Consider the following 27,100-nt stretch of genomic DNA (forward strand, 5'->3'; position numbering starts at 1 on the left):
TAGCCTAGCGGTTGAATCTATTAATAATGAAACAGAGCGCTCATAATGCCGATGATGCTTGTAACTGTTTATAATTAGACCGACTTTATGATATAATATGGGCAGGTTGAAATATTTAAGATAACATTTGCTTTAAGTATCTAAATATTTATATGATTTAAGTCTTGTTTGATAAATGTTAAGAATTTTGTTGACATTTTGGTTAAATATGAATATAATGTCACGGCCGAGTTGGATTTTATTACCTTGACTGACCCATTGCTAGTTGGTGACTCGGTTTGAGATTACTGACAGACGTTGTGGGTTGGGAATTCATCCTAAATAAATATTTGTGTGATAGGTTTAAAAAGTAGTTTGTATTTTAGTTTCACGCCGTATCCTGCACATAGCGAGGAACCCGGGAACCTAGTGTGAGATACTCCGTTCCCATTAGGACACTTCCGTTTCCCATTTTTCGCCGAATACTTGATATATTGCGTGTGTTGGAGTGGTGGAACGCAACGCAGTGCTTTGCCTCGTTATCAGAGCAAGTAATTGAAAATATTGAATATTTCATTCCCCCGAGTCGAAATCGGAAACACGACTGTTAGAAGTGTGGTAGATTGATCGGTACAATTACCTAACTAATTTAAGATAAGTTAAGATCGAGATAAAGCTAATATTTTTTTTTGTAGGTACTTACTTTAAAAATTGTGGTGATTTTATATTATGATTACGAATGTTTTACATTCGTAATTGTTATAAAATGACTTAGTGTAATAATGCGACGGCCCTAAAGAAAATGTACTAACGAAAAGGATTTTTTACAATCTGTAGGTATACTTGCTTATACTTTCACTATTTAAAGGACCATGACGTCTCAAATCCGATTTTAGATTTGGATTTTGCAAATATCTTAGTATAAACGTGACCGTGTACTGCGTGGAATGGGCATTAACATTAAGCAGTCGATGGGCACCTATTTCGGTAGGGCAAAGCCGAGATGCGTCAGCTATTGGGTTCATTGTTGCACCGCTTTAAAATTAGACCTGATGTCGACTCGCTACGAATGTTAGTAACGCACTTTGGTATTTACACGAGTAAATAACGATTGAAATATTGCGTGGTGATGTATGTATGAAATATATCACTGAAGTGTGGCCGTAGTGGTGCAGTGGTACAGCGTCAGACTGTAAACTGTTCGCTCTGGCAACAAGACGAGGCGCTGTGTTGAGTTTCGCCACCCAATGTCTCCAAATTAAGTGCGTGGGCAACGAAGTGTTTTAATACTGGGCTCTGTCTCAGGGTAGGCAGAAGGAACCTAGTGTTAAGACATTCCGTACCTCACATTCCGCCGAGTTCTGCAGTTTTGTAATCAATGTTTGTAGATTTAATGGTTGAATTAGACGATACGTAATAAATAATTCAGAAAATGCTTTTAGGAACGAAATATGTGTTAATAGTAGTAAAAAGCCTTAATGCTAAGCCTTAAGCCTAAATCTTATTAGCAAAAAAAACACTAGAGAAAGTTACACGTAACTAAATTCTTATTTCCACAGAACAATATATTCTTTTATTAAAAAAGGATAAAAAGTTTATGAAAGCTTATTGAAAGTTTAATCTCATAAAATTTTCATATTTGTGTAAAGTATATGTAAGTAAAAATATTTTGACCATTGCAGAGAATGACCAAATTAATAGATCACACGTTTTTTGTGTGGGAAGTAACCAATAGGTTACGCAAGTTGGAGGACGATCCAATAAGAGTTAATCATCTTAAAAGACAGTAGAGTTATTGGAGGCACTTGACCTAATATACGAAAATAATCACCAATTAAATTTACTGCCGAGCCAACGGGTTGGCAACACGGTCAGCATTCAACACTGATATTGAACATAACGCAATGGTTATTCATTATTACTATTATTTATTTTCGTTTGAACATTTTTTTTTTACTTTTTTTTTCATTTAAAAATATTTTGAATGAAAAGAGAATTCTTTTTCTTTTTACTTTTTAAAAATCTCTAAAAGAAATTGCGGTTACTCGTTGTTTTAAACTACAAATGTATACGGTTAATTTAAATAATGTTTGCTTGTATTATTAACTACTACATCTAATTAATTTAATCTCAATCTCTTTTGATATATTAAAAAATTTAACATCGTACCGTAATTGTTACGTTCACGGCGATAGTTAGACAATAATTTATATTTTATACAAAATCTCATTTCAACCGCCCCCATCAAGCCCGCCCGCCCGTCTTGTTGATGCGTTGACAGCTCTTGATCACTGACAGAATCACTCAACTTTTCCATTTATACTACAAAATAATTTTAATAATCAATTTTTGTATAAGATTATATTATATGTATTCGAAAACACTATTTACAATGTTTGATTGTATGTCCTGTCAAAAAAGTGCAAATACATCATTGTAGCACCTAAAAAAACAATAGTTCACCTATTTAAAATACTTAACGTGCAGAACTTAACGTTTCACTTTTCTAGAGGCTGCTATATTATGAAAATAAAGATTAATTAGATAGGGATTTACAATTACAATTTCTAATACAGCTTATCTTAACTTATTATGGCGTTTATTTGTATCTTAATTATATTTTTATATTTAGTTGTAAAATAGTCTTTATTCTTCATATATTCAACATTGAAAAAGACTCGGAAACCTCACTAACACTTTGCATTGCAGATGCGTCTACATCGGTTCAGAATAAAAACCTGTTGTCTTGAGAATTCTCACGTCGTACGAGTTCGTCTCATCAGATTATGGTGCAGAATGGTAATTGAGCTATTTCTATAATAAATGTGTTCTTTACGTTGCAGTGGATTTCGTGATTAATAGTATAGTTTGGAAAATGCTTCCCGTAGGGCTGACACTACTACAAATAAAAATTGCTACTTAGCAAACACTTTTGAATTGTCTTGTCCAGTCATAAAAAAGCTCTAAATATTTTTTACTCATGTAGCATAGTAGTGCTTAAATGAATAAAGAATATTTTGAACGAAAATCCCTGAAAAACTCTGAAGTTATTATAATAAATAGCGCATTCCAATTAATTTTCGATAAATTCATTACATTCAACGTTTTTGTGATTTTAGAATCAATTAATGATACAATTAAAAAATAAAATAATTAATGGAATATCAAAGACAATATAACAAAGCATGAATGTGCAACTAATAAATTTATTCGAAAACATATTAAACATAACAAATATGGAAATATTAAAACGTATTATTATGTTAATTTAAAATAACCGTTCAAGAGTATTCGGCGTAGCTTGGTTTGTAGGTAAATAGTTCAAAGTCATGTTAGTTCATGCGAGTGGATCCCATCAGTCATGTGACGTCACAGCGTCAACTTGATTACCTTAAACTATTGCCACTTGAACTTGGAATAAACAACTGACTGGATGAATCTTATATGAGAGACATGTAACTGCAATATATGAATAAGCTTGCATAGCATTTTTTATTAATATTATTATAGAAGTTATCGAGGCAAAGCTCTGAACTGTATGTTTTAAGACTGTAAGAGTGGGTCGGTAAGTGTGATTTTTTCATTGGTTCGCTTTGGTAACCAGACAAAGCTAGGTCTTCCACCATCCACCACCCAATGTCCTGGAAATTGGGCGGTGCCTGAGGAACGGAGTGCTTTAACACCAGGTTAAACTCTGCCTACCATGCTTATTCGGGATTCGGCGTAAGGATTGTATAGTTTTACAATATTTTTTTCTTTCAGTGATCATAAAATTTACACGTAATATATCGAATTACATTTGTATAAAGCATATTACTGTACAAATTTTGTAATTTTATACTCATTGTCGATACAAGTGTATTTATTATGTTTGAGCATCTGTTCAAGCAATAGCGTCCTTAACGTCTATATGTCGATGACGAGATTGTTACAATATCTGTTTAATTAATAGAGTTTAAATCATTATGTTAGGGTTATTAAGTATATAAGATCATTTAAAATATCATTTCGGTAACACTTCTGAAATTATTGATTATTGTTGTTGCTCTTTATTTATGGCGTTCCGAGCGTGCCAATTCAGCACAAATCACTTCGCCAGTGTCACGTTGAATGGAAAACACACAAAGGAGAATGTACGGTAAAAAAGACAATATAACGCAATAGGAGAATGCACGTTAAAAAGAGATCCAGCTAAAATACTGCCTTCACCTATAAGAAAAAACTTAAATTATTGATTATATCGCTCATTACGTTTTCATGTCCTCTTTAAGTATAAGTATCTTATCTAGCATAATATATATGACATTAAAAATTTAAGGCCTTTGATTTTTTTTAAATATGTAAAAAATATTTAATCATATATTTAAATGTTACCTATTTAAATTTAAAAATAACGCTTCACAAACTTCTGTACTAAATATTTCAAGTTCTCTACTATGTTCAACTTTTTTAGTTTGACGCGTACTTTAAATATGCATGGTCTTTACTTTACTTATCTCCGTTAAGACCAGTTCTTTTTTCACTTTCCGTACACTTTTGAGTATGACAGTATTATGTTAGTTATTAGTTCACTTGTAAGTAAACATATTTCTTAGAAAGAGACAGTCACAGTGTAGGTACTGTATCACTTGTATTTATAGGTTCGGTAACAGCTTCTTACATTTACAAAACAAATAGACATTGTGGATTTGCATTTGTGTCACTCGACAGGTGTGACTCATTGCACGTACAAATTGTAGCGATCTGCTGCAACTGTGCTCTACCGCTGGTATGACATCATTTAAAGAAATATTGAAAAAAATATGTATATCAGGTAGGTAGGTAGTACTATGTATTACAAGTTATGTAACAGGTTAGGCAGAGAGAACTTTCTGTTCGTATTTTTATATTATTTTATTTTAAGTTAGAACATCTGTTAGATCTTAGTCAACGGATTTGTATTACTAAGCCCTTCTTAATTTATGTCTTCTGTATCCTTTTATCTAATTATAAAAAAGAACATAAATATACTTATCTATAATATACATATATAAAATTTCCGTTACTAAGTGACTGACTGACAGACAGTGCAAGTTGCAATTTAGTTTGTAGGTAGGTTAGGGAGTGTAGAGAAGCACTAATAAAAGGATTCCTGTAGGATAAAAGGATGCCTACAGGAACGGAAAAAAAGTAGGATTTTCTTTTTACATTTTAATTGTTATTGAAGTCCACGTAAACGTAGATGCAGGTGATGACTAGTATAATATAATAAAATAATATATAAAATGGAATTTTCACACTATTGTAACAGTCATGGTTAATATTAAATTGCCATCGCTTTAATATGACTTGACATCCTCTTAATGGGTTTTTCTTTAGACCTTGGACTATTTTTATGTTTAATCTGCAAATTTAGGTCATATATATTTGTGCCATTTTATTTTAGCACCATAATGACTCACATTAAAGTAAACGTTCAATTGTTTTGTGTCAGCGTTGATGACACATAATAATTAAATGTTTTAACTTTATTATATGAAATTATTCGCTCTATTATTTTACGTTTTTTTTTTAATTTAAACAAGGTAAACAGAATAAAATAAATTAGTGGTTAATTTAATAGATAAGGATTTGACAAAGCGCGGCGTTGACTTCCACCACTCGGCATGCAATACATCACACTAGGTCCTTTCCGTCTACCCTTCTATGTGGAGAAAAGCATAAGACTGTTTTAAAAATTAAGTAACAATCAATAGTAAGTCAGAACTTCGCTAGTAGGCTGTTATATTAAAAATTGTATATTGATGAGCGCCTCCTATATCCTTTTAACCGACTTCTGTAAGAAAAGGAGGTTATCAATTCGACTGTATTGTTATTGGCGGTGTGAAGCTAATGCTTCAACAACCTTACTACAATATCTAATTACTAAGCCTGTTTGTTTTACTTGACACCGACTTCAAAATTATAAAATCTTTGTAAAATTATTTTTCACTTTTTAGTTCGTTGTTAGAAGTCGGTTTTTCTTTTTGTTAAAAATTAATTTATTAAAGAATGAAGCCATGACATAACGATTTTTTTTATATGTAACAATATATATAAAATGTACACCGTGATTAATTTATTCTATAATTCACTCTCACTGACCTACACACTATAATAAATGGTTAACGTGCAAAAAATAAATAAAAACTTTTTATATACATACATATGAATGTAGGCTAAATGTTGTTTTTTCCTGTTAAGTGGCTGTTTAATCCGATGCGTGACAAAGTGTCAATAAGTGACAGGTCTCATCTGTCAATTGACACTCGATTTACTTTCGATTTAATTCTCAGTACTGTTAAAGTTCGAATGTATTAATACTAGTTTATTCTTAGTACCTACTATTAAAGTTCCAATTTTTATTAACCTGGTTTTAAGAAGCACCGTTCTCCACTTACCGCCCACTGTTTGAAACATTACGTGTGGAGTAGCGGAACTCAACACCGCGCTTTGTCTTTTTACTATATTCTATATTTCAAGTAAAACATTTAGCCGCTACAGTAGCATGAAAATAGAAATATCCATTAACATAAAGTTGCAAAAATTACTATTAATATTTAAATATTTATATCTTTAAATATGTATAGCAATAGAGTAAGGTAACATTTATTAGCTATTTCTGACAACAGTCTCTGGAATGGAATTTTATATGAATTAAGGCAAAACGTTTTAGAAATTTTATATTATGATAATAAACAATTATTGCTATTGTAACTTTCGTCGTTAATGGATAAACCAACGCAACTCTGTAAATGTATGAGAATTTCATTTTAGGCAATCCATATGAGTCAGCCGCGTTATTAAATTAATATAATTGCAATGTTTCATTAAAAGTCACCAGACCGCGAAATTGTATTTTGCGTAATGCACAAATACACTATTATTGAGGTATTTATTAGTATTTTAATGTATGGTTCTGAGGTATTATACTGTAATTACAAAAAAATACTATCTTAGAGACATCTAACGTAATTTTAAAAGTTTACAGTGTTATTCCATACTAAGAATAGAAAAATATATCTACAGAAATATGAACAACACAAATAACTTATGACAAGCGTATAAAGTTTCGACGTTGCTTGATTTGCGACGGTTTGCACGAGGTGCGGGCTTGAATTACTATTAAAATACATAATACTCTATAGAGTACCTACCTATATATTTAATGAATCGTAAACATGAGATGAAAAAAATTATAATAATTAAAAAAAATTAGGTCTACTAACCATAAAACACTAACGAGTCTAAGCCCTACGATTTTATTACTCGACAACCCATGACTTATTCCTCCACCAGTAATATATGTAATACAATATTTCATTCGATCTTCTTATAATTGAATTAATAAAAGAATTAGACAAGAATGTAATAAAAAAATTTAACGTTTTATTATATAGTTAGTTAATAATTATAACTCAACCCAATAAAACAATGTTAAAACAAATTTTGAATGGGTTTTAAACCCACAATCATCACGTAAATTCCATCTTTTTCAAAAACGTATTTTTATAAGTTTTCTTAAAAAGTAGGAAAGGAAAACCCTTTCCTAAGTTTGGCATAACACAAAAAATGTGAAATAATATATTTCCGTTAGACGTAAACAGTCGCAATCAGTGATCACGACATGACACCCGAATAGCCGTGACGAACTGGTGACGGCGGTTTTCGTAACCACCACCGGCGGTGTGACGCAAATTAACTGTAGGGTCATCAGAAAGTTTGAATTTTTATAATTAAATAAGTTAAAAATGCTATAAAAGTTATTATTGTGTATATGCGAGTAAGTATTTGCTTCACTCTATGTTAATCTAAAATATCACAGCTATATTTTAAAACTATTCTAATAGAAATTCATTTACCTATATTGAAATCTTTTATAGTAATTGAAAATAAAAATACAGTATAAAAATAACCGGTGGAACGTAGGATAACTGAGTGTCTCAATACTCAATCCCTCTGCCTACCCTGCTATATCTACCCTGCGTGGTCAAGCGTGAAGATAAAAAAAAAATCAAGGCATAAGATAACCCTATGATCGCCATAGCGTCATTACCTGGAATCGCCAAGGCATTTGGCATCAATTTCGGGATATCAATAAAAATTTATGACTCTTCCTACAGTTTGTGGGTCGTGCGGGATAAACTAGTTCGTAATCGTAACACAACTTTAATTAGAACATGGTTTTGTGGATAATTAGGGTTTGGGTAAAAGTAGCTTTCAGCCACTAAATGTGTACCTCAAATGAAAAGCTATTTAATTAATTTAACATTACAAAAACAACATTACAAAAGTAATTTAACGAGATTTAAGTACTTTTAAAGTTGTAATTTCTTTATATTTGTTAAATAAGCATTCGTTTTTGTTGCATAGGTATAATTTGTCTCACAGACTTACAGCGGTTTCGTATTTTGAGGGCCGGATTGTGCACTTTGGCTAGCTGATAAAATATTTTAGTGTTCTTAAATTAACACATAAAAAAAGCAAAGCCCATTGTTAATAATATTTCAGATTCACGCTTCACCCTTTTTTCAGCTTAGAAGGGTGAGCAGTTTCCACTTTTCTTCCAAATTCGATCAATTGGTGATTTGTCTGCTGGAACGAGCAAATAAATGATACCCACGAGTACAGCTTTTACACTCAGACTCATATTTGACATTTGAAGCATTCTTTCATTAAATTTTTATATAAGGTATATATTTTGCTATAATGAAATATTATAATAACTGATATATTACAGAAGAAAGAATTAATATGAAAATATTCATGTAATAAATGTTTCGCTCGCTTTGAAGGCCCGCAGCCAACATTACAATACAATAAGGCCCATCGAAATATAAAAAGAAGAGATCACAGGCATCATCGCGATGGATATTGTTCCGCGAAATATTGGGCCTAAGGATGTGTACATACTGTTTCTTTATGAAAAAGAAAGAATTTGCATATATATCATATAATATGTATATAAGTTATTTATCATTCACAAGATTATGATAATGGATAACCCTTACCATGCATTTCGATCAAAGATCTTTATTTTCATTTTGACAATGTCATTTACATAAGAAATTATATAATATTGACAGGCATTAGTGAACAAAAAGTTAATATAAAGAAGTTTTAACATAATTGGCAGGAAGCGACTTGGTGGAAGTGGAAGAAGAGCTGAAAATCGAGTGTGGTGGCGAGAATTGGGAAATTCCTGTCTCTGTATTTCTATGAGGACGATCGATGGCTGTCGATGATGATGATGAAACATAAAATGTAAACATGAAGTAAAATTTGATTCATATTACAAAAGTTTAATAATTTAAATAATTTAATATGATCTTAGGTCTAATTGCATTCCTAAATATTCGCCCTTTGTCTGGTCGACAAGGTCAAGTGCCTTGTTATGTATGTTCGTCTGATCGTTTTGCATGCAGAAAGCCAATATCATTAGAATGCGTCGGTTTATTAATTCGGTATTATTTGTCATGTCACCCACGTAGGTACTGATTTATAATACGTAAGTATTTGTTAGAATAATATTAAACAATATTTAATATTAGAATAATATTGAGGCCATCGTAGCGTAGCGGCACAAGGGTGTGACTGTAACGCGACGGTCGTGAGTTCGATTCCCACTCGAGGAAGTGAAATATTTATTTACGTTTATATTTCCATTTCTTCGCACTGGTGTCGAGGCAAAAGCGCGGCGTTGAGTTCTGCTACTCAACACGCAATGCCTCCAGAATTCGGCAGAAAGTTGTGAACGGAGTGTCTTAACACTAGGTTCCCTCTACCTACCCTGCTGTGTGCGAGATACAGCGTGAAGCTGATTTAAAGAATAATATTATTCCGTATATAGCAGGGTAGACAGAGAAAAGTTATTGTTGCCATATTCAATTCTCCACTTTTCTCTATTACTGTAGAAAGAGGTGTGTGTGGGTTGGGCGCCAAAGACCGCCTGCTCCCCACACTAAAAGTTAAATAATTATTTATAACCTATCATTTTTATCATATATTTAATTTATATATAAAGGAGGGAATAATTTAGTATGCAGTGGTCCTAACTTTACTATATTTATAGGTCAGTATTGATTTACGATATTATAACAAAACGTAGCATATGGCTGGAAACATATTATTTAATCTATGCCACTGGATGAATTCTTTTGACCACGTGTAAAACTTCTTTTGTGATATTACTTATATCATTTTTAAAGATTTAATGTTGTTTTGTATTTATTTTATTATTTACTAGGCGTAGCTCTCCACATTGTGAAGATTTTAAGACATGAGATGAAAAATTCCCATTTATCTAATCTTAGTGCTTCCCTACACTCCCTAATAAGAAAGTCATTGTTTCTTTTCTCTCTCTCTCTGATCTGACAGAAAAAATTTATAGCACACAGGTATTCAATTAACAACAATATTGTTAAAATATTTAAATCTGTATATTTGCCGAATACATAAAATATATAAAAAAATAAAAAACAATGCACATATTCTCCCACATGACTTCGGTTGACTGGTAGAGATTTTTTTTAGCGTTAAGCCCTCCTATTGTATCTACATTTTTTATGTATGAAATAAAAAAAAATACAGATAATAATAGAAATAACGAATACAGATAACATAAATCAGATATCAAAATATAAATTCGTTAGACATTAAACAAACACGCTAGCAACGCAGATCGCACGCATTCGTAGACACGTAGTAAGCCCACGCGCGACTGCGGTGGTCTATTTATTTTAACCTATTTTAAAAAAATGCTGACTTATCTCGTATTGTATGTCTTCGTCTATGTAGAATTGATGAAAAGGATATAAATAAAACTGGAGAAGTTAAAAGAAAAACGGTTACAAATTCTCGGCGTATTTAAATTGGTAGCTTGGTATTTTAAGTTTGGGTCAATCAACATTCCAGCCATATAAAAATATTTATATATAAGTATGTATAAATATTTTTATTTGGAATTCTGAACTATCGTTGCACGGCGCAGTGGCACAAGCGTGTAACTGTTAACGCAGCGGTTGCGTTTCGATTCCCATCAGGGAAATTAATAATGGCATATTATTTCCTCGCTCTGGTAACAAGGCAAAACGTGGTGTTGTAATATCTCGAAAATTTCCTTTATCTATCCCGCTATAACTAAAAAAACATATTTTTCCAGTAAATCAGTAAGTCAAGTTTAATACTTACTATAGCGTGAATCTGTAATCCGACACAATCTATATTCATAGCGGCAGCTACACTGATATTATTCACATATTTGCATCGACCGGGCAACTCACCAGAAAATTACGTTTAACGCATTACCATATATATATGAAAACCGTCAAAGGATTAATTATTATTTTCAACAACATAGTAATACATAATTAGATATACATATATGAGATAACTGCATTCTTGGTGACATTTATTAATAGTATAATTTACATACGACGATAATAAAACACTTATCTACTGGAGTAGATCCTCCTATCGTTGGAATTGTGTATATTTTAATTATGTTACCTGTTTTCTGTTCTAAAAAGGCAACATTTGACTAGTTTTTTAAATAGAATATGAACATATATTAAAATTAGTTTTTTGGCTTTCGACCAATAAAAACATCCTATTGATTTCCCAAATAATTTTAGTAACTAGCGTAGGCAAGGAAAGTTAAGAAAAACTTCTAAGTAAATATAATTATATCAGCATATAAAAAATAATATACTTGATCTTTTTTTTACTTATTAGTAATAAAAGGTAGTGTTTAATTGATTTTCTAAACTTTTATATATTACTAGCGGACCCGGACGCGGCTACGCCTGCTTGAAATATAAGAATATAATTTCTATAGAAATATAATTTCAATCTAGATGAAATGCTAAAAGTGACTATTATATTTATTTTCATAAGGATGAATATCAAAATGACGCGGTAACGAACGCGGTCGCGTAGCGACGACGGTTGTTATTAACATTGCAGAATAAATTGCATGTCAAATTAGAAAGTATTTTAATTTATTAGTATATATGTGTAATGTAATATTATATAGCCTATAGCACTTCTGAAGAATGCAGCTTTCATACAAAACAAAAACAAAGTAAATCGATCTAGTAGATCCAGAGATCTTAGCGTTCAAAGAAACAAACAAAAACTCTTCCGCTTTATTATATTAGTATACTAGTGGACCCGGACGCGGCTACGCCTGCTTAAACTATAAGAGTATTTTCGCGTCGGTCATACTCATACTATGCCGCCCGAAGGCTAGGTCATTTCGAATCGGTGACATCTTAATTATTTATTAGAATGTTATACAGTTAACTATAATTTCAATCTAATAATCATAAGGATGGATATCAAAATGTCGCGGTCGGTCGCGTAGCGACGCAACGGTTGTTATTAACATGGCAGAATAAATTGCATATCAAATTAGAAAATACTTTAAAATATATTGGTTTATATGTGTAATGTAATGTTATATAGCCTATAGCACTTCTGAAGAATGCAGCTTTCATACAAAACAAAAACAAAGTAAATCGGACCAGTAGATCCAGAGATTTTAGCGTTCAAACAAACAAACAAACAAACTCTTCCGCTTTATTATATTAGTATAGATTATATATTATTTGTAATAGATTTTTGCAGCGACCTATAAACCATGTAAGGGGCTTCCCTATTTTTCTTATTTTGTTTATCTTTTATCTTTACATATTTGTATACATATTTAAATGGAAAACGAGGAAGTAAGTATTTGATCTCTCAGTAAATACACATATGTGAGTAATTTCGCAATCGAATTTTAAAAACAATTTAAATCATCAACAGCTGGCGTAATAGGCAAGTGTCAAACAAGCGCACCAGTAATGTTAAGGACGTAGCACTTACTGGCCAGCAGCAATAAATCCCAATCACATTGATAGCTACACTAAACGAATTAATAGATCCGACTGTACATCGTAACGCAACACGCGAAATATTTATAGCGCTTACTGTATTAGGGTCAAATATGTAAATTTTGGTTCAAGTGTACTACAAACTCGGTTGTGTAGTAGTGACAAGTTCAAGATTTAATAGTTCCGGGTTCATTTCCACTTCGTATAATGTTGACATACGAGATGTATATGCTTTCCCGTCAAAAAAGCGAATTGATATCACTTTTTATTGATAAAAAACGTGAGTAAACATGAAATAGATTATTATAGCAGAACTGCTATCTCTTTTCAAAATACGGAAAAAATCCTTTAATTTACTTTAGTGTTGAGTTTACCATTACATTAATGCGTAGAAAGAATTCCCATGAACTTGCTCAGTTCCAGAGGACGAAGAGAAATAATTACAAAATACAAAATTCTTTGTTGGTCGAAATGTTAATGTTTATTAATACAAACTACCAATTTTTTTGCTATAAAATATGGTTATTATTATTAAGTAAACATGAATATCGTTTTAAATATTATACATTTAATATTTTAATTAATACTTACAAGATTTTTTGGAATGTTTTATATGAAAAAAAATGTTCTTTTTTGCAAAGAATAATTTTAGTGAATAATTTTTTAATTAAATTTGCACACAATTTCAAGAAATATGTAATGTAATAAATAAATCAAGAAGCATAAAGTTTTATATTCGACAAGTATTTAATAATTTATTTATATAATTTTAAAATTAAATAGTTAAATATTTAAATTTATTTTAACATAACAATTTGTAAACTCGTTTTAATATATCTTACATGTAAATACTTTTTACTTAATCTATATAATGGCCAGTAACTCATTCAAATAATATAATCCTAATTTATATATTTTTTGTAAGTATTTTTTTATTTATCATTTAACATATTATTCAAATTGAATTGAGTTATTTTTATTACCGATTAATATATAAAATCAATTTTGACAGCCTAATACTAATTAACCATTAATTAAGTTATTATAAGTCCTTCTATATTTTTAGTTACATCCAATTGTCAGTACTATGAGTCGACGAGAAAAATGTTTTTTTTACCTACCTTACAAGAGAACAGTGCAGTTTGCCACGTTGCTTTGTTTTCACTGAAGAAATAACAGCTGTGCCCCAGCCTTAGGAATTGTGGTGGACACACGTATGACATCTTTGTGTGATTCTTGCCTTCTACACCTTTACCTACAAAATATATGACATTATTACACGTACAAATAATGTTAAGTTATTACGAAAATATATTTTTTAAAATATGTAATTATAATATAGCAGCTTCACTTCATGGAGGGTAGGCAGAGGGAACTGCGGAACATAGTATTAAGATATTCTATTAACAGGACTTAAGATAATGAATTTTGGAGGCAATGCAAATTGAGTGGCGGAACTCAACGCTGCGCTTTGCCTCGTTGCCAGAGCAAAAAAAATGAATAATTAAATATTTCAGCTCCTCGAGTTGGAATCGACCCCACAACGTGTCTCGTTTACATTTACACGTTTGTGCCCCTGCGCGATGAGTGGCTCGTATAAGGTAAATTATAATAGTAAATTATAGTACCTAAATTAGTTTTTCTTATCAATATAAGGTTCTGGATTAAATTCTTGTAGAAAGTAGCCATTTGTGTATAACAAAAAGGTTGATAATTATTAATAAAAAAAATAACATAATCGACTGTAAAAATATAAATTAGCCTAACTGTAAAAAAAAGTTTTTTTTGTCATTTGGCCTTTTCCTAGTAAACCGTTAGTGTTCTTGAAACTAAAAGCGACAGTATTACAAATGAAGAATAGCTTTATCTTGAAAATAGTAGGTTTTAAAAACAAGGCTATACTAAAAACGTAGTTGACATTCAATGTTATTTAAGATTTTTTTTATTTTTTGAAAAAGAGAGAAAGATGTAAAATAAATCTTGAGAAAAAATATAAAAAATATATATTGATTTATAAAATAAATATTAAGTTAAATAAATAATCGCACAGCTGAACGCTACGAGTATGTAATAAGCAATTTATATGATCACAGGGTAATCTAATAAAGCTGTTTACATTGCAGTTCGTGACAAACAATAACCATACACCGATACACTTCATCGTTTGTTTATATTTTGTTATCGATGAATAAAGCGAAGTAAAAAAACACTCTTTTCTCTACATTGATTACATTTTTTTCCGGGTGATTATAAAATAAGTCTTATAGGGTATCATATTTAAAAACAAAAACAGTCTTCCGCTTAAATAATTTTATAATTTTCATTGGAATTCGGAATTAATTTATTATAAAAATTGAAATAAAATTAGGTGAAAAGGTGAATTTATATTTCACCTTTGAAGTACTTTTTCACAAAAATTAAAATATTATAGAAATGATGAGTCGCCAAAATTGTTTAAAATAATTTATTTAAATTTTAGCTCTTGTATATTAAGGCTTATAATATAACACTTTACATTCTTTAATATAAAAATAAGTAATTTCAAATAGATATTTCATTATAAAACTCTACCGCTGCTAAGTGACGTCTTAGTATTAAGACGTAAACGAACGTACTGGAGTTACTCGAAGAAAACATTATTCTGTATGTAGGGTAGGTTAAGGAGAGTAAAGGGAGGAGGGAACTTACCTACAGGAAAAATCGAGATTTTCCATAATACGCTAAGCAATCCAAGCAAATTCGCGGGCGACAACTAGTATTTATTAAAAGCAGATTATTATAACAATAACCAGTGGGCGAACATCACAGACAGTCAAGGTCATGTATTCAGTTGACATTTACCACGTCTTTGGGATTAGCGATAAGTTAGTTCAAGGTTTGAACTATAAACTTCTATTATGAAGGCTTGCGTATCATTTAAAATGATGTATTATAAGCTTTGATTTACAAGAGCTTAGATTTAAATAAATTATTTTAAAAATATGACGGTCGTCGTGGTACTGGTACAATAATAATATTATGAATAATAGCATTTGACTGCAAACGTGATGGATTTGGAAATACTTTGCAGCTCAATAAAAACTTCAATATCTCTTAAAATAATGTTAATAATTAAAAATGTAATTTGAATACGTACATTGAGACCAAAAGACGATGAAAAGTATAGCGCCGATGGCGACCAGCTTCCCCCTCCTCTCTAAAGCTTCCATTTTGAACACTGACACTTTTGACACAATTATCACGAAAAAATGTATATTGAGTTATAAATTATGTAAATTACACTTTTTACTTAAACCACTGGATGATAGAAAATTTATCAAGTCATATTGATATTACGTAAGATAAAGAAATTGAAGATAAGTATAGACTGAAAAACTATTTTTGAATCGGTGGAGGGTAACCTGAAACAAATAATAAAAACATGTAAATAAGATCTCTATATCTAACAAGCTCAGAAATCGTCGTGGTGCAGTATTAAATCGTCTGACCATAAACACGATGGCTGTGGGTTTGATTCCCTTTCGGAAGAATTATTTATATATATATTATTTTCATTTTCCTACCCTGTCAAGACAAAGCGCGTTGTTAAAATCTGCGAAAATTTTATGTAAAGTAGGAGTGTCTAAACACGAAAGGGAAATCTAAAGCTAAAAAAAAACTTTTTTAATGATATATACAATAATAGTCGTGCCTCGCATTATCTGCCCTTTCTTTAGGAATTATCTTCTCTAAAATTCACTTCACATGTGACTCTATCACATTCGTTTGCTTTGTCTTATTTATTAATAGGAAATGCTTACATTTGAAATGACATAGGTAAAACTGCCAAGCCCAACCCTAATAGCCCTAGGGATGAGCCCAGTGACCTACTGTAACTTATATAAGCTCAAAAATTATGTATTCTGACCTAGATTGATAACCTTGAATATGTACATTATAGTTTTAATTGTATATTGTATCGTCATACTCAATATTCTTGAACTCGGGCGGATTGACACTAAGTTTAATCTATTAAGTGATAAGACACTGCGTTCTCCATCTTTTGCCAAACTTTAAATAGCAACGAGTACAAGACTTGTTGATACCTACTGCAATGGTGACATGAATAATGGTTACCAAGAATATTTAATTTGAAAGCAGTTAAACAATAATTTCCGCGCGTATTCAGGTTGGCTTAGAAAGTCCAGTCGGAGAGAAATCTAGATTTAGCCTGTAAAAGTGTCTTAATGTCGATCATAAACACGATTATACTCGTACCGGCGCTTTGCTATGTTTATTGTTAGTCGAAATAGAGTTATGTATTCTGTTCCAATTTTAATGCTATTTCTTGCATGTCGCTTTAAAATTATGCGATTTGTGGATAAATTACAGTTCAATTGTATTTTGTTGACAGTGAGTGATTTACGCTATATTAGTAGGGCAGGTAGAGGGAACCTAGCACTAAGATACTTCGTTCCACACAAGCAAAGCCCAATTTTTAAGATATTGCGTGTGGAGTATCCGAATTCAAAGGTTGGCCTTGTTACCAATATACAAATAATTAACTTCTTAGTCTTTAAAACCTATACACAATATAAGAAGCTCACTATGAATAACTTTTCATAAAGTATATTTGTTTCCTTTGAGTACACTTTCATTTTAATAGAGTTTCAAGTTAAAAGGTTATTCAAAAAATTCTTGATCATTTTGTAACGTGTGCCTTATGTTTAAATTGCATATTCATATATCAATGTTATTAGATTGCTCGACTTGACGGCAGCCGTGCTTGAAATTTCAATTTCCTCCAGCCTTTGAACTCACCGGTCCCCATTCCAAGATATTCGATAACCTACTTTAAATTTTATTACTCTTGGAACTTCGTATTCAAATATCTTAGTTTTATTATAGTTTATTTTTCAAACAATAGCGAAGGCGGATGTTATATTATATTTGTATTCGGCGTTTTCTAACAAACACGCCTTCAGAGGTTATATGTTCAACCCATCATATTTTTACTAGAAAAGAATTCTACAAAAATACTTTTAAATTAACTACGAGTAAACAGAGAAATACAAAAAGAGACTACAAAAAGAGAAATAAAAATTGACTATAAAATATAACCTTCTTCTGCCTGTATATTGATTCTGCATATTAACATATTTGACTGTAGCTGAATTCAGTAACTTTAAAACATTCATTCAAGTCATATTGCATACATATTTTAAATCGTAGTACATCAAAAGTAAATCTCCCACAATCATTAATTATCTAAAATCTATTTTAAATTTTCAAATATCAAGTTCGGTCATGGTTTAGCGCCGCATTAATGATGTAGATGCGCCGCAATACGACACTTCAACCGCAGCCAGTCACGCGGACACGTTGCACGCCGTTGACGGGTGGTCGGATGACTTTTTTCTTTTCTATGATATCTTAGAACTCTAATCTTTTACATGTATTATTTTCTATTATAATTATAAATGGAATGAAAATAAACTTGATTGTATAGAACAACAAAAAATATTTGTAAGCTCATGTATCATATTTTATTTAAAGCTTACGCTTTTTTTTGTACTGTCGGTCTATTTTATTTAATTAGTGGTTATATGAAGGATTATAAGTAACTCACATTTAGCAATATATATTCCATGTGCAGAAAAGTGCAGCTTTAGCTTTAGTTTCACATTTTTTCAGATAAGTAAAATTTTGTGTCAAGACACTCCGTTCTTCGCTAGAAACATTCCGTGCTGAATAGCAGAACTAAATATAAATTAAATAAAACTTATTATCAATCTCAGCTTTTAGCATATGATTGTACCACGTACAACTTAAGGATTATGTATATAATTTTATAGGCAAGGCTAGGGAGTGAAGATGCACTTCAAACGAAATGGACGAGAGTGCTCGAACTTATAGATCAAACACTTGAGTGGTTACGGAGAGGGGCTCGTTGTCTTGCCGCGTGCAACGCTCGTCCGCAACAAGTAACGTGTGTTAAGCTGGAGTTACTGGGGGATTATGCGAAAAGAAGTTTATTATCTCATTTTAATTATAAATATAATTTTAATGAGCCACGCACTTGTTGTCCTCTTACTAATTACTTTGACCCATGTGTACTGTTTATTAAGTAGGGTACCATTGCCAAATTATGGAAATAAAAAAAACTATTCTTCGAGAGGAATTTGATTTTACAATCAATACAAAATGACGTATTGATATTTTGAATACTTTAGATGTAATCTAAGTTGTCCATGTGCATGTCTACCTAATTCATCAACTCGTTAATAAATATATGAACATACGCTTTTACAAGGCAATCAATCCTTAAAAATCCTCTAACAAAATAATCAACACTATCATAAAATATCTAAAGGATAATATACATTGTTATTATAGAGGTACAAAGATAAGCTTTTAAAACACATCTGCTCATTTCGTTTAGTGTTCCTGATACTAGTTTAGGGTTTTATAATGTTTATACGTTTGTTCTAAGGTCGTGAGGTATTAATCGCAGTTACATCGGTATTTTTGTTTCGTCGTAAAGCGTGACGCCCGGATATAACGGCCTTCCAGGGCTACTATAGGATTATCGGTATTTAAGTTGATGTCATAAACTCATATACCACGTAGGATTTAACGGCTTATCTGTTGAATATGAATAAAGTAATCTGAGAAACATCAATTGTATTCAGTTAATTTTCTAGGAATAAATGTACGAATTTCATTGTTATGCATGAGGTGTTAGTACAATCACAAGGTAAAACCCCGCTAAAGTGTTGGTAAATTGTCATTTCTTGTTTGCCTTTTAATAGAAATTCATTAAAAAAAGTTTCAAAAGTGTTAATGTTAACGAAATCAAATAGGAAGGGAAATGAAAATAATTCACTCCTCGGAGCGGGAATCGAACAGGCAACCTTCTCGTTTAGAATCTGTCGCTGCGCTACAAGGGCCTCAAATGTAGTACCTACATATCTAATATGAGTTTATTTATAATATAGGCATCGTACGTCACTGCCCAGCGCGGATAGTGATACACTGACGTTAAAAGTACAGTATATTTTTGTAACTCATTATTAGATCATATCTCAAATACATTTATTATAATCTGCTGGGTAATAGAAGGTTGATGGAGATGACGTCTGAATTCCTTTACATTAAAAAGTTATATTTATAGGTGTTTTTTTATATTTGTATATATACGTATGTTTAGTTAGTTATCCCTTGATCAATTTTTCTTAGATTGTAAAAGAGTTAAAAAAAATGTAATTGTTTTATAAAATTGGTCCAATAATATTAGTTATTTCTGTAAATATCTTGTAAAATAATTTTAAAATTATTTTATTAGTTTCATGTAAAGAATAAACGCCTTTCATGCATTCACCATGCCGTAACCCTAGCGTTGCTGTAAGAGAGGCTCGGAGCAGTGTCTGTGATTTGTGGCCCTAATGTAGGTTTTAATTGCACATATTAATACCCGCCTCCACTTCCGAGTCCCTTTCTCTACAATACAATACATTAATATAAAATTAGGGAAATATATAACTAAAAAGCCATAACAATAAATCAAAATTAAGACATTACTTACACAATAGACTAAAACAGACATAATGTCCACAAAACACAGCATCAATATGGAATTAACAATAAATCAAGTTGACACAAGATGACAAATCGCCAAAAACATCCCACTCACGTTGGTATCGCTTTCACCTCGGGCGGTCGTTAAAAAACAACGGATGCGCCGTTCGCCGTTTACTTTGGGAAATGCAAGGCTCGGAACGTGAGATAAATTGGACTGTTAAGATCTTACTGAGAATGTAATGTATGTAGGTTTTTGTACTTAAAATTGAAACAAATAAATGCAAAATTCAAGTTGAAGCAAGCTAGAAATTAGACTGATGTATTAGCGCCCAAATTCTAATTGCATTGTGTTGAGTGGCGGCACTCAACGTCGCAATTTGTGTTGGCAGAACCGGGAAATGAAAATACTCTTCCGAGAACATAGTGTTAAGATACTCTGTTTCCCGTTAAGACACTTTCGTTCCCCACTTTCCGGCGAATTCTTGGGCATGGCGTATTAAGAGGTGGAATTCAACGCGGAACGCCGCGCTTTGTCTCGTTACCAGAGCGAAGAAATGAAAATATGAAATATGTCACTCCCTAAGTGGCAATCACACCGCGCTCATGTTTGTGCCCACTGCGAATTTATTTTTGAAAACGGTTATTGGATCCCTAGTTTTCTCGTTTAGTTTTGTAGTTTATTCAAAACTATATAGTAGATGTGTGAAAAATAATAATTAGCACGACTAGCATAATACTAAAGTTCTAATGATTCAAATCTTTTAGAGTAATTCTCGTTCTATGAAAATGAGTACTTTTTGGAAACTTACCAACAATTTGAATATATTTTTTTATCAAAATTATGACAAATGTACTGGTGATTCATTTTCATAACATAAATGTTTTAATAGGTTGAATAATTGAGAATAATATTTTTTACGGAATACTTCGATTTTGATAATTTAAGTAAACTGAAAATACCGTATTAACTTTCTTTTGTATGGTATTAATTAAACTGAATACGGTGTTTAATTCAGAAGGAAGAACACAATCAGAAGGGATAACGGGTTACATTGTGAGCAAAATAGTCTTCTCGATACATAAAGAAAGATCATTCTAACCGATAGTTCTTGAGATTAACGCGTTGAACCAATCACACTCTAAAGCTTTATAATATTATTACAAAGCATAGATAGACTTTAAAATAATTTTATTTATTATTACACATCAACCAATAATTGGATAATAAAGTATCAAATGAACCTAAACAATGAGTGACTATAAAACGAATATCGATTCCATGAAGAAAAGCAACAGACCGTTTCTTTTAAGACTCAATCAAGTTCAGTCTCTTTTAGTATCGATTTTACGTTTAGACGATAAGTACCCAAGTATCTAAATTTATAGTGCTATTTTATTTGTCAAAAATATAATACATATTTTATGTTTCGAGGCAAAGACGAAAACGGTGGGTTTTAACACAAAAGCCAAGTCTTAACACTGATATATAAAAAAGAAAACGTGAAGCTAAAAAAATATTACTAATTATCGATAATGCAGAAATAATTTTAAATATTAGAACAGAGTAATCTTACCAAACTTTATATTAAATACTTTGTTTACACGCCAACTTAAACATTTAGTGTGTCACAAGCTTTAACCGCAAACAAAAAGGCTAAACGAGCGACCGGACGCCACAGAAAGAAATTTTTCGCTCCGTGACCACCAAACGTGAGGTATTTGCATGGTAAATTTATTTGCCTTTTGTTTGCGATTCGAATTCCACTTTGACTTCGTGTAAAATTTGCAAGATTTCTGGATTTTTGAGTAAAATGTGAAGTATTTACTTAAAATAAAGGTTTTTTTTGGTTTGAGCTCAATAATAGATTTTTTCATATACACACAGCCAGACAGCGACGAGTTACAGTACCATATATAAAAATACTCTTTTTATTTATATTAAACATGATATTTCCCTCCCAATAAAAATAGATCATCTCTACTTAAAGCTATTGGCTTGGAAGGCACTTCTGACAAAGAAACTTCAATAAACTGCTGTACTTTTTTAAAATACAATATTTAAAATATGTTTATAAGTAATTTTGCGTGAGTATCAACAGTATTTAATTTCACATATTAACACCGTTGAAGCTTTTTATTTATTTTTTTAGTACTGCGCATCTCGTGTCGCACGTAATATAAGAATATCCTTTGAAAAAACACATTGAATTTCTCTTACATTATTGTAACCTCATTTATTCAAGTAAAAAAGTAATACTTTCTACGTATAAAATTTCATTTTAAAATATAATTGCTTCTTTGTAAAGATTGTAGCTTTATATTTTAGTCAACATTAAAAGAAGACGTAATCTTCTTTTGGATTGTAGGATACATATTATGTAGGATAGGATAGTTGACTATGATGATTATTTAGAGATTGATGTCATTTTTTCAAATAAAATAAATTTTCTTTTCTGTTATTGCCAAGAATTAGTCCAATTACTAGATAATGTCTACTTAAATATCTTCTTGATTCAGAATAAGTTCAATTATGTTATATTAATAGGTAGAAGAAATCTTATGTTGAAATATTTTGTTCCTCATTTTTTTATATGCTTATTATATGGCGAAACCCAACGCCGTAGTTTATAATATGATTAGTAAAGCGGACTGTCTATTAAGCAATACTTAAAACAGGAAAAAAGCAAAAATTCAAGTGAATTCACGTAGGAGTTGCTTTTGTCGTGTAGTCAGTCGTATACTATGTAGTATTTATACAGCAATACCTAACCGAACCTCGCATTAAGGTCAATGGCACAAGATAAGACGTTTTTGCTGCGAGATTTCGTACGGTCGATAAACCTAAGATATTGCCGTAACATATCATTTATTATGTAAGTATTTTGCAGATAGAGAGAATATTCAGATTCAAGGCCAAGGCTAAGGTGTTTAAATAATGTTGTAAAATGTCGACTTTCTTGTTTTTAATCGGACATTTCTAATCGTAGGGCATTAAAAAGTTAATTTGGAATTTATTTAGGTTGTAGAGCACTAAAAAAGGATTTATTGAAGTTTTTCCTTTCAGACCACGCAAGCAAAGTTGCGGAACAAGACTAATAGTATCATATAAAAGGAGTTAAAATGTTGTTATATTAGATGTGCATCACTTTAAAGACCAACTTATTTATCTATAAATCTTAACATATCATTCATAATTAACCCACAGACCCACAGAGCCGGAAACTATAAAAGTTTATTAATATGTCATACGCTATATTAAACAATGGCGCATAACGAAAGAATCTGCTAATTGTAGTCATAATGTTTGGAATATTTTAATTGTCTTGACTGTTTGTTTATTGTGACGATAAATTCCACATCAATCTTTTAGTTCATTTAAAATGATCAAGAGTTTATGAAAGACATGTCCGTTTTCTAATTTACATTTATATTAAAACGAAGTCGGAGAGCCCATATCTATGTTGTATATTTATATAAAAAATATATATATTATGCACTGTATATATTATACGAGTAAAATTGATTGCCAAATCTCTAATCCTTTTCTGTAAAAAAATATTTATCATTATAATGTTTTTTATACAATACTTTTGATGTTATTAAAATATAAATAGTGAATATTACATGTTTTTGTTAGTTCCCCAGAGAAATCAAGTAATAGGTTGCAAGCAAATTGTATAGGGCTTCCATTTTGCATTTAGTTAATGTATTACACAGTGTATTCAGCTATCTTGTGGAACAGTAAGTTTTCTATCTATACATGTAAATAAATTTACAACTTCTATTTGTAATTTTATAAGATTGATTTCTCTTAAAGCTTATAAAAAATATTATTAGTTATTCAGATAAAACTATGTTGCAAAATTTAAAATATGCATGCATTTCTCAATTGATTGGCTATTTTTGGAAATTATTAAATCAAAACCGACGAGACTTTCAAGGTTTTTGTGAGAATATTTTAGATTTTTTTATTTAGTATATTTAGTGTTTTAGTGTTTGAGTCTGAAACTATCAAGATTTTAATTTAGAGAATGTCGCATATATTATACTAGCGGACGCACGCAGCTTCGCTTACTTATTTTGGGGGCGAATTCTAATAAACCATAAAACATGTGTTCAATGAAATATTTTTAAGAGTCTAAATTTCAAATTTTATAATAATCGGTGGCGTTTTAAAGATTTTTCCATACAAACTTTCAGCCCCTTATTTGCACCCTTAGGGGAAGAATTCTAGAAAACCATGAAACATGTGTTCAATTAAATACTTTTAAGAGTCTGAATTTCAAATTTTATAAATATCGGTGCCGATTTATTTTTTTCCCATACAAACTTTCAACCCCTATTTCGCCCCTTTAGGGTTAAAATTTTTCAAAATCCCTTCTTAGTGGATGTCCAGATTACGAAAGTAAACATCTGTCCAAATTTCACGTTTCTACGCACAGCGGTTACGGCTGTGCGTGCGTCTTACCTCAGTCAGTGAGGACAAGTTCTTTTATATATATAGATAAGTATAACATAGTTTTTAATCATAGGAAAGAAACTATTGTCAAGACACTCCGTTGTCCGCTTTCCGCCTAAATCGTGAAAGCGTTTCGAGTGACGTTTACAGAGTAGCCTTAAATAGGAGCGCAAAAATAGATAGATAAATGCCTCCTAATCTAAAATGCGAATGATAGATATATGACTATAAAAAAAACTAAAATATTTTTTGCATAGTTTATGAGTTTACCAAAAATTATAAATAGTAAAATATTTCTAAATCCTTCAGTTCAAGGCTAATACACATTTAATCCGAGTCTATTGTGTAATACAAAAATTTGCAAATAATTGTAGAGGGTAAGGGAAATGCAGCTTTAATTCTGCGGCTTAAGAAGAAATTTAAATATAAACTTCTCATATTGTATGGTGTGGGAGTGTGCACATAAACCCAGTGGATGTAACACTGATTTATATGTGGGGCAGGTCTCGAAATAGAGACTAGTTGTGTTTTAAAATTGTCTATGAAAGTTATTAATTGGAAATATTTAATATATATTCTATAAAATAAAAAGATTTGAACAACAGTTATATAAAATATTTTACATTTTTTTATACAGTATTGCTTAGTATTCTCCATAAGTAGGCTAGACAGTGGCAACTTTCAACCTAGTTTTTTTTATTAATACTATACTAGCTTATACACCTAGATTACAGTATGACTTTCATCTTATTATTATCTATATCAAATTTTCTTATCATATATATTAATTACATTATTATTTAAATACACAATTAATACCCCTGATAACGGGAACGGAAATGTTTAAATGAGAAAAAATGTTTTAAGACTAGGTTCCCATTATTCCGCACAGCAAAAGTATAAAAATAAATATAGGAATAAAATGTTTATATTTTTTAAGAATGTACTATTAATTTATCAAAAAAATCATCAATAAATCTTCGTGTAAGTTCCTTAGCTTCGCATAATATACGAGTATACACACATATAACAGCAATGAGCGTTGACACAAATCGACAGGTGATTGAATAAATAAAAGACCACCCGCAACGAGTCGATATGTATTTTCCAATAATGTTCAATGAGACATTTAACAAATGGGTCGCGTTACAATAAAAACAAATTAACTTATAGCGAACTGGCGCCGCTGCTCGCCTAGCTATTACTGTGAGTCGAGTAGTATGGTGTGACTATTAATATTGGTAGGATTTTCCTAATTTAATTATACTAAAATTAATATTGAACATCGACTAAATGTTATTACAATGTTTCTTATTTCCGGAAAGTGTAAAGGGGAATTTTCTACTGGACTTTCAATATCAAGATAGCAGGGAACTTTCTGTCCGCCCACTCTTCGTAATACGAAATTTATGATTCATAAAAAAAATGGGTGGCTATCTAGTTCATTTTCAATATTTTTTTGTTACTAGCAATGCTGGCGCTTTACTATTTATTATATTTATTTACCATTATTATATATCTTAATATAAGATTTTGATAAAAAGCAAATAGAATTGCACAACTAATATTATTAAAATTGTTATAAAAATTTACCATTAGAAATTGTTTATTATATATTTGTAAAATTAGTTGCAAATCATGAATAATTACAAACTCTATGCAAGCGTATATTAACACGTTTTTATTAGGTCGAGCCGTAACTATGCAATAAAACCTAAGAATCTGAATTTCAACCACTTGTAATAATTGTATCCTCATAAAACTTGGCAGTTATACTTAGCTTAGGCGACAATACAATATTATGCTATAAATTAGCTGGTGTGATGATGGAGCCAAGATCTGAATATTGGAATTCTTCAGTAAACCAATCAAATCCTCTCAGCTCAAATTCATAGAGAGAAAGAGCACATTCTATAGCTTTGGTGTAGAAAAGCGTATTTTTTAACTTTTTCTAAAACTATATGTCATTTATGTTTTATTGGTATTACAATATTTGTTATGGCAATACAAATAACTTAAATATAGTTCGCTTACAATTTATAAAATAGTTACTGTATATAAAAAATCTCTCAATATCATAAAGTATAGAGTTGCTACACTATCGGCACATATCCACTCGTACATTTCTTTCAATTAGGTGCATGCGACCTTGGACCGCTTCCCACATTTGCGTACGATAAACATCTTACGAAAACCCGCAGATAAGAGA

The 27,100-nt window shown here is 31.0% G+C and overlaps 1 protein-coding gene across 2 annotated transcripts in view; it reads right to left on the minus strand.

Annotated features, from left to right (window-relative positions):
* Positions 1-27,100, minus strand: part of LOC146532409 (uncharacterized) — a 182,635-nt gene that overhangs the window by 35,986 nt on the left and 119,549 nt on the right. For both annotated transcript variants that reach the window (XM_085195788.1, XM_085195787.1), the window contains 2 exons: positions 16,009-16,273; positions 13,994-14,127 (listed from right to left, as the gene is read on the minus strand). In XM_085195788.1, coding sequence (XP_085051914.1) covers positions 13,994-14,127; positions 16,009-16,081 — 207 coding nt within the window. In that variant the 5' untranslated portion in view covers positions 16,082-16,273. The remainder of the gene's footprint in view (positions 1-13,993; positions 14,128-16,008; positions 16,274-27,100) is intronic.

Source organism: Heliconius melpomene, chromosome 13 (assembly GCF_056956725.1).
Source record: "Heliconius melpomene rosina isolate 202511_hmr_F chromosome 13, ASM5695672v1, whole genome shotgun sequence".
NCBI lineage: Eukaryota > Metazoa > Arthropoda > Insecta > Lepidoptera > Nymphalidae > Heliconius > Heliconius melpomene.